Source organism: Lutjanus erythropterus, chromosome 3 (assembly GCF_056507025.1).
Source record: "Lutjanus erythropterus isolate fLutEry1 chromosome 3, fLutEry1.hap2, whole genome shotgun sequence".
Classification (NCBI taxonomy): domain Eukaryota; kingdom Metazoa; phylum Chordata; class Actinopteri; order Lutjaniformes; family Lutjanidae; genus Lutjanus; species Lutjanus erythropterus.
This window is the reverse complement of record NC_139319.1, coordinates 2443258-2460218: the sequence shown is the minus strand read 5'-3', so window position 1 is coordinate 2460218 and position 16961 is coordinate 2443258. Positions and strand designations below refer to the sequence as shown.

General features: G+C 38.3%; 1 protein-coding gene across 1 annotated transcript in view; it reads right to left on the bottom strand.

Moving 5' to 3' along the window:
* Window positions 1-14847, bottom strand: part of vps54 (VPS54 subunit of GARP complex) — a 28384-nt gene extending 13537 nt beyond the window's left edge. Inside the window, exons 1-5 of the mRNA XM_084714656.1 lie at window positions 14708-14847; window positions 6686-6851; window positions 5768-6009; window positions 1452-1536; window positions 72-106 (exon numbers count right to left, since the gene is read on the bottom strand). Coding sequence (XP_084570782.1) covers window positions 72-106; window positions 1452-1536; window positions 5768-6009; window positions 6686-6821 — 498 coding nt within the window. The 5' untranslated portion in view covers window positions 6822-6851; window positions 14708-14847. The remainder of the gene's footprint in view (window positions 1-71; window positions 107-1451; window positions 1537-5767; window positions 6010-6685; window positions 6852-14707) is intronic.
* Between the last annotated feature and the right edge of the window lie 2114 nt (window positions 14848-16961).

Genomic DNA, 16961 nt, shown 5'->3' with positions numbered 1-16961 from the left:
TACAACTCTGATGACCCAATAAAAACAGAGAATAAAGTAGAGTAGAGTTAGAAGTAAAGTAGAAGTGTTACCTTCGGGACTTGTTCCAGCTCAGCTCTGGATTTGTCTGGAGGAAAAAAAAAGAGAAGCTTTGGATCAGTAACTTGTTCTTCAATTAGTCTAGAGCTGCAACAAATAATCGAATAATCGTTCAATTATTGCCAACTACTTTGATAACCAATCAGTTCAGTCATTTTTTTAAGGAAACAAATTAAAAATTCTCTGATTCTAACTTCTCAAATGTGAATATTTTCTGGTTTCTTTCTGGTTTCTGAGGACATCATCTGACATTTTATGGAAAACTAATCAATCATGAAAATGATCGACAGATTAATTGATAAATAAAATAATTGTTACAGAAAAGAATTGAAAAATCAGTCCAATCATGTGGAGCACATACACGTACGTCCAAACGTGCACAGACATTCTTTCTTTCGTACGTCCATGTGCTCCACATGTTTGACCTATTTTTCAACTGACAAAATTGTGACAGGATTAATTAATTAATTGAGAAAATAATCAACAGATTAATCGACAATAAAAATGAGTGTTAGCAGTTGCAGCCCTAAAGTAGTCAGTTGAGTTTACAGGATGGATACCAGTAAAATCTGTAAAGATTTTTTTGTTCTGTCGAACACGAAGCTTTGAATATGGATTAAAAGCACAGCAAACATTCATGACACCTATTTAAAAAGCCTGGAATCATCTATTTATTTGCATTGCTCACCTAATTATCAATACAAATGTAAAAAAAAGTAATGAGTAAGAATATTAATAACTATAAGTGTATTTGTATAGTACTTGTCAAAAAGTTTCAAAGTCTTTTAGACAAAACAAACTAACAGAGGAATAAAATGAACAAAGAAAGAACCCAGTCAAACAAACACAAATTAAACTTAAAAATGTGATCAATGAAATATAGTTTTACTGAGTCATTTCAAAGATAACAAAACAGTACTGGACTGTGAAAATCTTTCTTACATGTATGAATGTGACAAACTATCACATTTGTCATCATTAAAACCTCAGTATAAAAATATATGTGATCATCATCATGAGGTCCATTTCCTGTAGGGGTCAGGAGTTTCCATGGTAACAGCTTAGAGCCTCTTCAGCGTAAATAATCTCTGAATCAATCTGTATCTGATATGAAGGTTAACGTCTGCGTTAAAAAACAAGAAATCTGAGGACCGTTTTATTAATTGTTGCATCTGTTGTCCAATCATGTCCCTGGTCAGGTCACATGTTCAAATTTCAGGCCTGTCCAGCTGCAGAGGACCGCTGGACTGTGGTGTGTGTGTGTGTGTGTGCGTGAAGGCGACATGTGTCTTCACTGGTCATTTTATGGACTGAAGAAGAGGCTGTCAGGGAGCATCCTGCAGCAGCAGCAGCAGCTGGTTAATAATTCATACCATGGTTGGTGGTGATACTGGAGACGGCGTCCACATCGTCTTTGTTGGGACAGATCGTCTTGCAGCGTTCGTGGATTCGTTCCCTCTAAAAATAAAAGCACAGAAAGACAAAAAGATTCAGGAGTTTTGGTTAAACTGAACATCTGCAGCCACACTGACTTCAGATGTAAAGTCCAGTCTGAGGGAGGCGCTAAATGACAAAAACTTCCAAAGGTCACAGATCAGAGAACAATAAAGCAGCTCTGTGGAGGAACAAGGAAGCATCAGAAGAATGTCTGACTGCTGCTCTGCTGTCTTATTGTCTCGGTGTCTGTTGTTCATTCTCACACCTGAAGGAGGAAATGAACAAAACACGACACGGACATTTCTAAAAACTCGACAGCTCTTACAGGAATAGAAAGAAGTTGGTTCAGGTACCGAAGTGAAAAGAAAAAAAAATTTTAAAGTTCCACACACGTCAGACTGGAAGTGAAACCAAACTGTTTATCTGAGATCTGTCAAAACCAACTTTTATTTCCTTTCACAGCTGCACAGAGCTGAATATAAAACTCAAAGTCAGAGAAAACAAGATAAGGAAGAAAAAGCTGCTGTACGAGCAAATTTCTGTTATGACCACCCTGACAAAGCTTGAGAGGCTACAAAAATGAAGAACTCACAGAGATCACTCAGAGTGCAGATCAGGAAACAGATGGTGAAGAACCTACTGCAATGCCACAAGTGCCAGATGCAACCAGCTCAAACTAATAGTTGAATAAAGTTTAAATTTTTAAATAATATGGTTTGTTGTTTAATGTTAAGTTTTCTTATATTTTGTTATTGTGGTCTGTGGTCCACTGATGAGCCATGATGACCCTGCAGGTGGACCTTCAGAGATCATGAAAAATAAATAAAATGTTTTAATAAATATTTGATTAATTTGAAAAAAGTAATCAGAAGCTATAAAACAAATGACCTGTTATTCTTTATTTATCTGAGCTAGTTTAACAGGTGTTGCACCGTATTAGGTCACCTGTCACATGAACACTGATATGATATCTTATAACCCATCATTGGTGCAAAAAGCTTCATGTGCAGATCAGAGCTGTGATTTTAGGTGGGCAGCAGAAGACTTGCAGATTTTAAACTGGGCTGTGTCATTCTTAAGTTTGGAAAAGACTGACTTAGAACATTACAAGCATCCAGGCAGCTTTACAACCAAACAATGGATATAGAAATGTACATTTTTGTGGAAAAGCTGAAATTATAAATGACTTACAGAGATGTTGCCTGTTCACAGGTCAGAGTCTGCATGTTCCAGTAGAAGCTGTGTCTATTAAGAAGGTTCATGTTTTGATGTAGAGTTTATCAGATCGCTCCCAATAACTGAATTTAACCACCACCATGTTCAGTTTTTCAGGGATATAACAAACCAAATTTCATGAAAATTGGGTCACGATTAAGCAAGTTAGTCGATTCTGTAGCGAAGTTAGCATGTCTCACTTCAGACTGCACAGACTCACAGCGACATACAGTCAAAATGGCAATGAAAAAAAAAAACAGGGATTTTTTTTTCATCTTGTGTTGTGCCTAGCTTTAGTGGACAATAAATATTAGGCTGATGTGTCCGAACACAGACAGAACGGACACTCGTACAGTCACAAGCACAAACAACCAAACACATGATCTCCTCCAGGCGCATCATGAGAACAAGTAAACCAGAAAACACACACTGATGATGAAGTTAAATCAACTGTACTGATCTTATCTGCATGTATCTCAAGTGCAGCTGCAGCTCAGTGAAACCTGACATTTCATGGGGAAAATATCTGACTTCCAGACATTTGAATACTTTATAAGGTGTTGAATTTCAAAAACTGAAAATGTCATCACAGAGGAAATGAATATAAAAATGTTCATTTAAACTCACAAAGTGCTACCAGAGGAACAAACCTGCAGTAACAAAAAGGTTTCATTTTCATTTACTCGTCTGGATGTTGTCGTGTTGCTGACTACAGACTCAGAGGAATCAAAAACAAAATGTCTCCCAAATGTTCCCAGATTCCATAATACAATAACGAGGCTGATTTCATTTGCAGAGTCTGATGTTTTCAAGGATTTTATCGAGTAATGAAGCAGGAAACCGCCAACACATTGAGTAGAGCAGGAGGAAACACAGATGTCTGTGGCTCCTCCTTTATGTTTTTCTAAAGGGACCGACTCTAAGTGCAGTGTTTCCCATTACAAAACCATCTGTGGTGCACCACTGCAGTTTTACAACACCCACAAACACAATCATAAATAATGGAAATACATAGTCGAGCTAAGTGGTACACAAGTAGAGAAACAAGGCTGCACTGACAGATAGCTGGGAGCAGAAACAATAAATCCATGTTAATTAAACAGTTTCAAATGAGATTTATCTGGATAAGTTTGTCTTAAAACACCTCTCACATCCTCATACGTACAGTGAAATATGAGACTTTAGTATTTAGTATTAGACAAATCAAGTGTTTATAGTGTTTTTAGTGTAAACTTCTCTCTTTGTTTTTCCCTGGACAGATTGTGCGTCTTTGCTCAGCTGCAGCAGAGTGATGCCACTTGCATGTCGATGTTAAATAAACAGGAAGTTACTTACTGTAGATGGACCCGATGATTTTGTCAGCTCTTTATGTGGTCAGTTTGGAGCTTCAGTTCATTTAGTCATTCAAGGTACTTTAACCTTTAATGTCGACTGTCATAATTTGTGTCAGAACATTTTAATTCTTCTCAGATTTCCTATCACAGTCAAATCTGAACACACAGACATGACTCACATCTTTGCAAACACTTTCCAAGGACATCATTTCTATAAATAATCGTCCTCAAGTCCACTTGTAAACCACAGAAAACACTCTTTCCTCAGAACTTGCCTGTTTTCTTTGGTATCACATTAATCCAGTGACAGTTTTCTCACCATCCATTGGTAGAAGACTCTTAAATGTGAATATTTTCTTTCCTCCTCTGTGACAGTAAACTGAATATCTTGTGGTTGTGGACAAAACAAGACATTTAAGGACGTCATCTTAGACTTTGGAAAACACTGACTGACATTTTTCTGAGACCAACAGGAACTTCTTAAAGCCAATTCAGCATAATATTTATGCTGTTATTATGTCAAAATGTAACCAAATAAAGGCTCATGAAAACAGGGCTCGAGTTAAAGGCCAAAAGCTTAAACCTCTGAGAACGTAGCCACATTAAAATACCTCTTTATATCCCCCAAAGCATTATGGCATAGTTTCTCAAAGTGCGGCCTGTGGGCCAGTGACGGCCCTCAGAAGCATTTAGCTCGCTCCCCGAACGTGTCATGAAATGCATGCATTCAATTTTAATCATCTGTGCTCCAATTCAATACCTTCACTTATAATAACCTTCATTAGTGTCTGTCAGGTTAAGAATGTTAATGGTTTCAAGGTAACTTGAGAGTGTTGCAGGAAATACGTTCTGTGATAAAGCTGTTAGCTAACAATGTCTGTAGACAACTTGGCAGTTTAGTGTGGAAATCAGATGGAAACGAACGCTGTCTGGTTGAGAAGAAAATGAGGTTTCAGGAAAAGATTTAATCTAAAACATTATAACAAGACAAAACACAAATTCTGTCGCTCCCAAACTGTGAGGACGATCAGGGGAGACACGTAGAGCGAAAAAAAGTTAAATCAACATGATTTATGTAGAGCAAATAAACACATGCTGACCTTTATTTCATACATTTAAAAAAGTTTTTAAAAGTGAAAAAAATCAAACAAATCCTAACACAAGCTGAGACAAGCTTTCTGCTCCCTAAACTGACAGTCAGTTGTTTAAACTTTGAGGACCCCTGGACTAGACGAATAGGAAACACAGGGAAAACAGAGAGGGGTGGACATGGTACAAAGGTTCCCAATCAGGAACAACAATCTAATCACCAAGATAAGGCAAAAAAAACATCTGCGATTACTCAGCACAGAATGAAAAAAGAAAAACAGGAAAGCTGGTAAGCATGTTTCCATCCTCCTGTTTTTATATGTAATTTTAATCTGAAGACAATAATATGTGGATAAAGACACCAAAAACTCTCTAATATCTCAGAACGTTGCTGTGTTGAGGCTATGAAAAGAAAATGTGGATCCTGAAACTGCTTCAACAGGATTCCTGACACACCCACAGCACATTCAATTCAAGTACAGCTGAATGTAAACGTGACACGTGTCAAACAGGCCACACCCTCCTTCAATCAGTGAGTCTGAACTGCAGTGATGCTGAGTGAATCCCTCCTCTGTCTCTCAGAGAGGCTCTGAATAATTCAGCGTGCGAGTTACCTGAGACATCTCCTGCAGGTACGGCCCAAAGTGTTCCCTGGTGATGTTGGGGAGGTAGAAGGAGGGCATCACCTCTGTCTCCGCGAAGTCCAGCCCCCACGTCTTGGTGAAAAAGTCCGACTCCCGTTTGGCGAGCCGCGGGTCGTTCAGCGCGGCGGGGAGGTTGACCTTAGAGCTGTACACCGTCCACCTGTCGTGCTCCGCCACCACGGACGGGCCGTCACAAAGGCCCCGCCCCTCGCCTGCAGGACAGCAGGGAAAACAGAGTCAGGGATGCACGACTTTTTCAAAATTCTTAGTAACATTTTAATGCCAAAACCACTTTAACATAAACATTAACAGAAAATTAAAAGTCTGATATTAAATTAAGTCACTTTAAGTCATTAAACAAGCAAGAATCCAAAACATATCCTGATTCCAGCTTCTCAAATTTATTCTGTTTCATTTCATTGTTTTTTCGTATGTGGCACAAAAAGACATTTAATTTGTCACCTGTGATGAGACATGTCTCACTGGTTTCTGGTTTTCTAATTCAGGGCAACAGATGGATAAATCTGTCAGTTACAGCTGGAGCTGCAGCTAACGATTATTTTCATCATTGATTCATCTGTCGATAATTTTCTCGATTTACTGATTAGTGGTTTGATTTGTAAAATGTCAGTCACTGTTTTCTCAAGCTGACATCCTCAAATGTCCAAAAGACTAAAGATATTCAGTTTACTGTAACACGAGGACGACAGAACCCAGAAAATATTCACATTTGAGAAGCTGAAATCAGAGAATAGCTAAAAACGATTAATCAATTATCTAAATATTTGACGATTAACTTGATAATCAGATTAATCGTTGCAGCTTCAGTTACAGCCCTACGATGTTGTCTCCAAATGCTGAGACATTTGAGACGGCAGCTGTTCCCACCGGTGGGCTCCTTGGGACAGACGTCAGGCAGGGAGCGGACGGGCCGGCAGCGTGGGGGGGAAGGATCCCGCTCCTTGTGATAGATCCCATCTCGGCCTCCACGAGGCACTGGGGAGGAGCTGTGGCTGGAGGCCATGGCATTGGGACTCGCCTCCCAGGAGGCTAGCTGGAGACACACATGCAGAGCAGAGACAAAAAATGAAGGATAAGACGGTTTATATATTTCTCTTGTTGTCAACAAATCCAATGATAAGACCAAAAACAACACATCTACCAAGTCTGGTTAATGTATCAAAGCCTGATACATTTCAAATCTCGCTACAGTTTTGTTTTAATCTGTTATTTTTCTGGCTTTATTGCTGAAACACATAATTCCTGTAACAGAAATACATTCATTGCATTGGAAAAGGGAAGCGTGAGACGGACCCTGATGATAAATAATGCACACAGCATCTTTCGACCGCCCAGTCAGATCAGCTCAAAGCATCATGTGACCACCCCAGAGGGAGTGGAGGAGAGCGGGGAGAGGAGGCGTGCTCCCGCTCAGATTTAAGGCTGCTCCTGGCTAATGTTCGGTCGCGGGAGGGTGAAGCGGATGAAATGGGACTCAGGCCGGACACACAACAGAAAATCAGAGACTCTTTGTGCCCTCATCTTACAGAAACCTTCCCCACAACATGTCGGATCAACGTGTTGTGGACCAGGTCTGAGCTGACAGGACGCAACATGTAAACACCCAGTCAGAGCTGATGGGCGGAGTTTCTCAGGTGTCAAACATTTTATGTGAAGATGTCGACCATGTTATCATCACCACTACTGCTGCACTTTACATTCAACCAGATGCAAATAAAAAAATGCACTACAGAATTATTTTCTGTGCGTGAACAATTTTGAATGATGAATGATTGAATGGAAGTACAACTTTCATTTTGTTGTACAACCCTGTGTTGTGTCATGATAATAAATGACCTTGATACAAGGTTCATTTGTTTATCATGCTACAACACAGGGTTGTATAACAAAAGGCTTGGCCTTTATGCTCAATCAAACCATAAACTATATAGGCTACTGCATGGGTAATTTAATAAAATCATATAACTGTTTTATGGTGGAGTTCTGTGGAGCACTTCTGCTTCCACATCAATCAGCCACACTGTCCTGCTGCCACAAATACTCACTAGAGCACCAAATGTGGATCAGCTGCTGAAAATAGTCCAAGATCAAATAATAGCAATATCTCAGCTAACTTAGGAAATTACTGAGCCTTTTAAAAATGAATCTGTGCATTGGTAAGGTGTCTTGAGAGCCACAGACAGAAGTCAGAAAGTATTGAGAGACGAGTTGTTGGTTTTGGTATTTGACAACAGTAAGAAAAATCAAGACTTATTTTAGCCAAAGCTGCACAGCAACATTTTCCTCCTCATTGTATCACGATCTGTAACACAGTAAAACGTCTCATCCACTCTGACTGCTTCAATGTTCGTATCAGTGAAAAAAGTGACGGCAGTCTTGAGTTTGCACAAAGTTCAGGAAGTGAGACCTGTATTTTTTTCAGGCAGCTGTAGAAATTCAAACCAAAACTGAAAACTGTGTTTCTGCTCTCATTTTGTCATCCTGTGCAGCAGGTGCAAGGCGGTGATGCTGACTGCTGCTGTTTTTACTGTTTTTACTATATATGAGCAATGTGAAGACATCAATTAACTCCGATGATTGTTAGTTGTAAATCTGGTTCGTACAGCATTTTGTTACTGACAGTTTTCTGAACCAGAGCTGCAACAATTAGTCTAATAAAGAAACAGTTCACTCCAACATCAAAAACACTATTTTCTCTGCCCTGCAGTGTAATTTTTCCATCTAGATTTTTTTGGTGTGAGTTACAGAGTTTTGGAGATATCAGCTGTAGAGATGTTTGCCTTCTCTCCAATATAATAAAGCTAAATGAGACTCACCGCCATCTCCGCCTCAATGCCAGTGACTTGTGGATATAATAATGTCTCGAGCTCTGTTTTGAAAATCAGGGTTTGCAAAACCTCTCAATCAGCTCCTTGTGGATTGTCACTGTCCCTAAACACTCTCTCACGGCTAAAAGCCCACTCGTTGTTCCGCCTATAAATGAGGCGCGCCATCATGTTACAAGTTATAGTTTCTATGAGTTGTTACCACAGAAGCAGCCTAGATTTTGACTGCTGCTCCTGGCTAGGCGGAAGATTTACGCCGATCTTAGCAAGGCTTAAGCCTAGTTGGTGCAACAGGCGCACCGATGAGGCTGGACTTAGTACACAAAGTCACGACTGTCTTAGCTCAAGACCAGGCGGAAGTCCTGTTGGTGCCCCTGGCGCTCAAAACATCAATAAAATGCATCTGAGAAATTCAAATCTGTGTCATTCTGAAAATCATAACCCAGTTACTAAAGTATTAAAAACAAAGTAGTTCCAGTAGATTCTGCTGCAGAAAGAAAGTCGTTCCCACATGAAACTGCTCACATTTGCGTCACACATTGCCTTTGAATGTTTCAGATGTGTTTTTGTTGGACAGGACAAGTGCCATTTACTCCTAAACTGACATCTCCAAAACTCTACAACTCACACTGAAACAGATGGATAAAGAGCGCTACAAGTCAGAGGAAAAATATGTATTTTTAATTTTAGGGTGAACTGTCCCTTTAATCGATTAGATAATAGACAGAAAAATGACCTGCAACTATACTGACAACCAAATAATTGTATTTTTTCTATACTATCATGATACTTGGGTGCCGATTCAATATGTTTGGTGCCATTCTACAAGTACTGCAATTTATGGCTTTTTGTTAAGTTTCTTTAAAACTAAATCATGAGGAAAAAGTTAAATCATACATTTTTAGAGATTGTATAACATAATTCATATTTCCAAAAACACGCCAGCAAGTCTTTCAGTTTTATTTCAGCAGCAGCATCACTATTCTGCAGAGGAATGCTGTGAATTCATTACTTTTTAAGTAAATATTAACTGTTCCTGCTCAACAAGCTTGTGCCTTGAGAAAATAATAAAGTATGATGTTTGGCCAAAAATTAACAGATTCCCTGAAAAGTGCACACAGCAGAAATGTGAGCCTTTTAAGTGAACATCTTTCACATATGAAGTTGAACTTTGAAACTGTGAATTTTGAGTTTTGACCCTTTCAGGTTACTGTAGCTGGTCAGTGTGGAGCGTTGAAGCCATTAGTTTGTTTCAACAGATCAGAGGAAATATAAGTCTGAAGATCTGAGCAAACGGTTTATGTTCAGCATCTGAAGTAAAACAGATCCGTTCGTCAAGATTATATCATCACGTTCATAATGCTAATTTACGTTAGCAGGGTCATGGGGAATTGCCTTTATGTGTTAGCATTGAGCTAACAGATTAAGCATTAATTATCAATATTTAGCCATCTAAAAAAACATGATACAGGAATCACAAAAAAAAGAATCACAATCACTTTTCTCTCCCACTCAAGATGGCCACCTCAGGCTTTGCACAATTACGATCTGCATTGTCCATTTCTGTTATTTTATTGATTAACTGAGATACAGTTCTGTATCTAACCTCCTACTGAGTGCTGTTTGTGTCCACCTGATTAATATAAGTCATATATTCACTCTGCTTTTAGCTCTAGTTTGGTCTCCACCGACTCCTGAGGGAAATATCTGTTTCTTCAGCTGCTAATTGTTTCACTACGTTTAGCAGCTCATCTCTGTCTGTTTGCTGCTCAGCAGGTGGTGTACAGTCAGAGCCTGTTTGCTGCTGCTGAGAGCACAACGAGAGAGAAACTAGCTGCAAGCTGTGAAAACCAAAAGTATGAATGACACCAAAAGACTGAGGGGAACTGTAGAGGCGGGTGATAACTCTCTGTGGGTTCGTCAGTATGAGTAACAGCTTTCATATTACACAGAGTCATTTGAGCCATTGTTAATATAAATGATAACTGCAGCCTTTTCATTTTCAATATAATAAAAAAAAACATCATTACTCAGAGCCAACAGGAAATCTATCAAACTATTTTGATGAGTGATGAATCATTATTTTTGTGAATTTTTAAGCCAAAACAATCTCCAATTTAGATATCAGCATTTATTTTCATTACTGATAATCTATCGATTATTTTCTCGATTAAATGATAACTTGTTTGGTCTATAAAATGTCAAAAGATTGTGAAAATTAACCAATCAGTATTTCCCTAAACCCAAGTGGACATCCTCAAATGTTTTCTTTTGTCCACAAGCCAAAGATATTGAGATTACTGTCAGCGAGGACTAAAGAAACCAGAAAATATTCACATTCAAGTTAAAATGACTGACTGATTATCAAAACAGTCAACAAATCGATTAACCAATTGTTTGATTAATTGTTGCAGCTCTGTGGTGATGGTATAGATGCTGATTCGAGCAACTGTGCAGAGCTGCAGCCGTCTCATCTTTCCTCACTGATCACACATAAAGATGTGTGAAATGAGTGTCTGGGCGGCGCAGATGTGAAGCAGAGATGTGTTGCTGTTGTTGTGTTGTTGTTGTGCTGACAGTCAGTTATAATCTGACTGCTCAGACTGTGGAGGTGTAAGACCCTCTGCCGTTAATCCCATCATCACACTGATGAGAGGATCAGAGGAAAGGTCTGCAGCCTCAGTCTTAGCATCACCACCGTTTTTAGCTTCTGTCTGTCTACACATGATGAAAAAAAAAAAACATCTTAAATGACAGAATAAACATTTTTCAAAGCGTAAAACTTCAGACCAGTTCTCACTGGCTGCTCATTTTCATCACCTACTGAGACTTCTGGGAGGTAAAAATAGAAATAATTGGCCGATTTTAGAGATGTGCTGCTTTGGAGGATTGGCTGTCACACATTAAAATGTCACTCGGACAGATTTAAGTCATCATGATTGCCTTAATTTTATTTTCTGTGGGTACATCAAGTAAAAATCTCTTGAAATGCAACTTGGATCTGTTTTGTATCCAACAGAAATGCAGAGACAGAGCTGCATTTTAGTAGATGTTGTTGACTGCCTTTGTTTTCTACGCAGTTTCAAGAAAAAGACACTTTTAAAAAAAAAAGTTCTCATGCACACTGATTTGTGATAAGATGATCCAGGTCTTGGACAAACTGTTGAGTCTGCTTTCAACTTACCAAGCAGCCTTTTAGACCAAATATTTCCTCCTCTGGTTCATCGTCTGACCAGAAGGGAATTACGTTAATGTGATGGAAAACAATAAATCATCAGATTACAGATGGATTACAGAAAACACAACAGCAACAACGACTGCACAGACATAATCCTGCCGTCATCAGTAAACCTCATTAATAGTTATGTGTTGACACCAGTTTAAAGCAGCCGAGTGAGTGACTTTTTCATGATTTGTGTACATTTTGCACTAAAAGTGCAGCCTTTAGTTAATCATAAAAAGGTTAAGTTTTATTTCATGTCATAACGGGGACGCATGTTTATACAAAGAGTGAAATCTTTCACTGTCTTTCAGAGTACATTTTCATTACGACCTCTATGTCAAATGCTAAATGTTCAGTTTGTACACCGCCTTTCTGTTATTTATAGTCGTATGACTAACAAATACAAGCATGTGCATCCTCTTTCAGTGTGACGTCCAGCTGAGTTTAAAAATGAGGAAATCATCACTGAAGCTTTTTTTAATCACCGTGTTTTATAGAATATTACACTAGAAGTCTCTCTCTCTCTCTCTTTCTCACATGCTGCGTACAGTTTGCGATAAAATATTCTGCTCAATTTTTTGAGCATCAGAACCAGAACATCTCCTGCTTTTTTAACAGGGATCAGTAGGGGGAAGTTCCACACATGGAAGAGCAATGTGACAGTAACTCAAGCCACTATGCAGTCCATCCAGAAAGTTCACGCAAATTCAACCAATCCCTGTGAATTCTGCACAACCTTGCAATTTTGTCCAAACTAGTTCAGGTTACACACAGGAAACAACAATAATTTTGCTTTTAACAGCCACTCAACAGGTTACCATTATTTTCCTTTGGCTGGTGACTGTAAGTAAAGCAAATCTACCAGCCACATGGATATTTTACCTGCATCTCTCTGGTGGCTGGTGCTGATTTTGTGCCCTGCTTACAAGACAGTACAACTGTTCACAGGCTCAGTAGAACTGTTCACAGGCTCAGTAGAACTGTTCATAGCTGGTAACATCTCTTAATAATTTTACATGTAAACTTTAGGGATGCACAAAATGGATTTTTTTTCAGCAGATACTGATAACCGATGATTACCTGCTTCTCATGGCCAACAGCAATAGAATTTTAAATTTTTTGTATTTTACAAAAAGACCATATATTCTGTAGTTTATGCACAGCTAATGGTTATAAAAAAGGCTCAGATGTTGTTAACAGTAACGGATCATTTAATATCCCACAACTGTGACTGAACCAAATCTACCTGACATCATTATTACAACCAAAATTAGGAACCGTTCTGACTAGAGCTGTCACAATACCAGAATTTTAAACTTCAATACAATACTAGTTGGCATATAAAAAAAATGATACCACAGCAAGAAGAATAAAAAGAAGCCCTACACACACCACTTTTCTGTTAAATTATCAAACTGCACACAGTGCTGGTATAGAAAAAGTCACTGAACACTGTCCGACTTTGCTGAAAGCCAAATTTCAGGCAGAACAATAAAGACTGAACTTTACAGAGGTCTTGAATGACCACTTAAATCTTTTTTTTAAGTTTGGTATTTTCGATACCTTCAAATGTTACTATTGTATTGTTTGAACATGTCATATTGAAAACGTATCAATACTTTGATATTGACAACCTTTCTTTTCTCTGACTTTTCATTTTTTTTCTGTCCTAAATTAAATTAAAAAACTTAACAAATATACATTTTGCCTAAGAATTACATTACATGCTCTGACATAATCTGTCAAATCGGATATTAATTTAGGCAATACTTATCAGCCAGTATAAATCAATACTAATACAGACAACATAGCAGTAAGATATATATACATATTAAGGCTGCACGATTTGGTAAAAAAAAAAAAAAAAAAGCCATATTGCAATTACTTGAATGATTGATTGAAACTGCGATATGTGATAGGACGAGTGGAAATCAGTTTTGCATTACAAGTTTCATGTTCAGTAAAATAATCAAAAAGATCGTGATGATATGATATTTATTGGGGTCTGTACCAGACCATGTTGTTTTTTCATCTGTAGAACAAAACTTTCAGGCCAGGACATCTGTGCAGCACAACAGCACCTCAGTAAAAATGCTCTTTTCTCACACGTTTTTATACACACATACTGATGTCTACATATATGAATATTTAGAGTGCATTCCCAATAAAATTGGTGTAGTTTCCCTTTACTATACAATAAATCAGTCTAATGGTCCTTTAAATTGCTCAGTGTATGCCTCAATTAAATAAACCCTAAATTAATTAAGGAATTAAACTCTTCAGTCTAAGTGGAAAGGCAGACTGAAGTAAGTGCAGGTTATGGTCGGCTATGACTCTTTTTAGCATCAAATTAAGTATTTTCTTGCCCAGAAAATTTAATGTTACTTCCTTCACGCAAATGTCACCCTCATCCTAACATGAAAATGTTAAGGGTTACAGCACTAAGGGTTACTGCAGGTTTTGTTTTGTGTATGTCAAATCATTGCACTGCCAGGACAGGCAGTTGTGACAGAAGCTAGCCAGCTAGCTTTAGCTTAGCTGCTAAGCATTCACTGCTGTAACTGTTACCGTTAAAACCACTGAGCTGACAGTGAAGGCAGCACTAAACAGCAACACGAGACACACAAAACCTATTTTACTTTCGATGACAGAGCTGATAATACTCTGAATACCCGCGGCCTGTGCCAAATGCTAATGCTAAAGCTAATGTTGTCAGCGGGTCCAGCGGGGTTACACGTAGACTGGCTAATGCTAACAGGTTAGCCTGCTGGACAGCGAGCTGCCGCTGTGACAGGAGCAGTGAAGCGGAGACAAACCGGGAGCTGCCGCCGCCTCCCTTACCTGTCGTGTGAAGCACAGCAGCCGGTGTTTCTCCTCTTCACCATCACAGGAACACCGGAGGAACCGGGAGCGAAACAGCAGGACACACAGCAGCAGATACCACCAGTACAGCGACCATCATGCACTGCGGGAGGAGGGGCAGCGGCGGCTTCTTCTTCTCCGGCCGTGAAGCTCGCTGCTGCCACCTGCTGACCAACTCAAATCACATTTTATCAAATCAAAAGAGTTTCACTGGCTTTTGGAAACTGAAGGTTACATTGTTAAACCAAGTGTGTGATTTTTATTGTTGATATCTGGGTTCTTGACCATTTTTAGTGGTAATAAGTGGGTTCTTGATGATTTTTAGCGTTTATATCTGGGTTCTTAACCATTTTTATTCTTGATATCTGGGTTCTTGACAGTTTTTAGAGTTAATAATTGGGTTCCTAACCATTTTTTGCATTGATATCTGGATTACTGAGAATTTGTACCATTAATATCTGTGTTCTTCACCATTTTTATCGTTGTTATCTGTGTTCTTAACCTTTTTTTTTTTTTTTTTGCATTGATATCTGGGTTTTTTGTTGTTGGTATCTGGATTACAAACCATTTTTTGCATTGATATCTGGGTTTTTAACCATTGCACTGAGATCTGGGTTCTTGGGAATTTGTAGCATTGATATCCAGAATATGAACCACTTTTCACATTATTGTCTGGGTTCTTGGCCATTTTTAATATTTATCTGTCTTCTTGATGACTTTTAGCATTGATATCTGGGTTCTTGATGATATAATAATGTTCAGTTGTTATGTTGTTATCTTTCTGAAGTTTTTTTGAAAATGAAGTTGAAAAAAATACATTTATTTTGTATTTTCTTTGTAAATCGTGAATCTTTATGTTAAAAAATGTCCCACATTTTCCTGTCATGAAGTTTGAGTCCATGGACTGAGACTGATTGTAGCCACATCACAAGACTTCAGATCAGTAAGTCTGTCTGTGTCCCTCTGTCTCATGGCTGCATGCTGAGAACATCACTGACACAGAACCAAGAATGAGATCTGTCAAATCTGAAGGAAACTACAGAGGTTTGGCCTCATGGTGGCACCAGAGGAAAAGTCAGAGTCACCAATGTCATCATTAATCTTCTTTTCTAGATATGTCATGGTAATCTATTGGAATATTGGTTGTTCTTTTAGTGTTGTTACATAGTTTGCTTTTTTATATTACTTAAACATATTTTCATGTGTATATGTCAGGGGTCTGCAACCTTTTCTATCAAAAGAGCCATTTTTGTCCAAAAAAGAAAAAAACAATCAGTCTGGAGCCAAAGCTACTGAATCTCTGTTTTCCTCAGAGACTTTTCTTTTTTGCATTTGGCTTCCAAAGAGAGCCGAGGGAAACTGAAGATTAGCTACCAGCAACATTTAGAGGGAAAGGCGCTGAGTCGTGGATGTAGGCTCATTTTAGTTGGCAAAATATTAAATACATTTTTTAAATTGAAAGTGCAGGCTGCACATTTTTACAATTGGAGAATGTAAGAATCACTTTAGGCCTACAGTGATGATAAATGTAAATTAAAATGTTTTAAAAAAAATAGCTGTTATTCATTTCCATGTAAATTTTTAGTCAAAGCTACAGGAAGCCACTGGAGAGGGGTAAAATATGTAATTACATGTATTCAAGAGCCCCATTGTGGGGCTTTATGAGCACTTTGGCAGAACATGTATCATCTAACCTGAAGTGATGTTTATCCATCTAAATTGTTTGGGTGCAAAGTTTTGGGAATATCGGCTGTAGAGTATCAGCTGTATGCTAGAAAAATACATTTGAAAAATTCATAAACAGCGTCTTTTTCCAAAAATCATAACCCAATTATGTAGTTAAGATAATCCACAGACATTGTTGTAAGCGTACCATGAATTTCATGAATCAGGTTTTCTGATATTTGAATGTAACACAACCCTCCATATTGGGTATAAGTCCATTGTTCATATATAAATGCAATTATATTCATTCACATTCTGACAACATTATGGAGAAGATCCCTGCAGAGAGTTAAAGAGTGAGATCCTTGGTGTTTAACCAGGAACAGTTTTATTTCTCTTGCCAAAGCCACCAGACTCCATTTACAGAAGCAGTAATTTTATCATCCCTCTCATCAGCTTCATTCAAACTCCAGAGAAACAAAATAAAACTCACCAAAACTGTTTTAGTTCATCTTTCCTCTGTGCCAACAATCTCCAAGTCTGGTTTGGATGAAATAAACTCTGACTT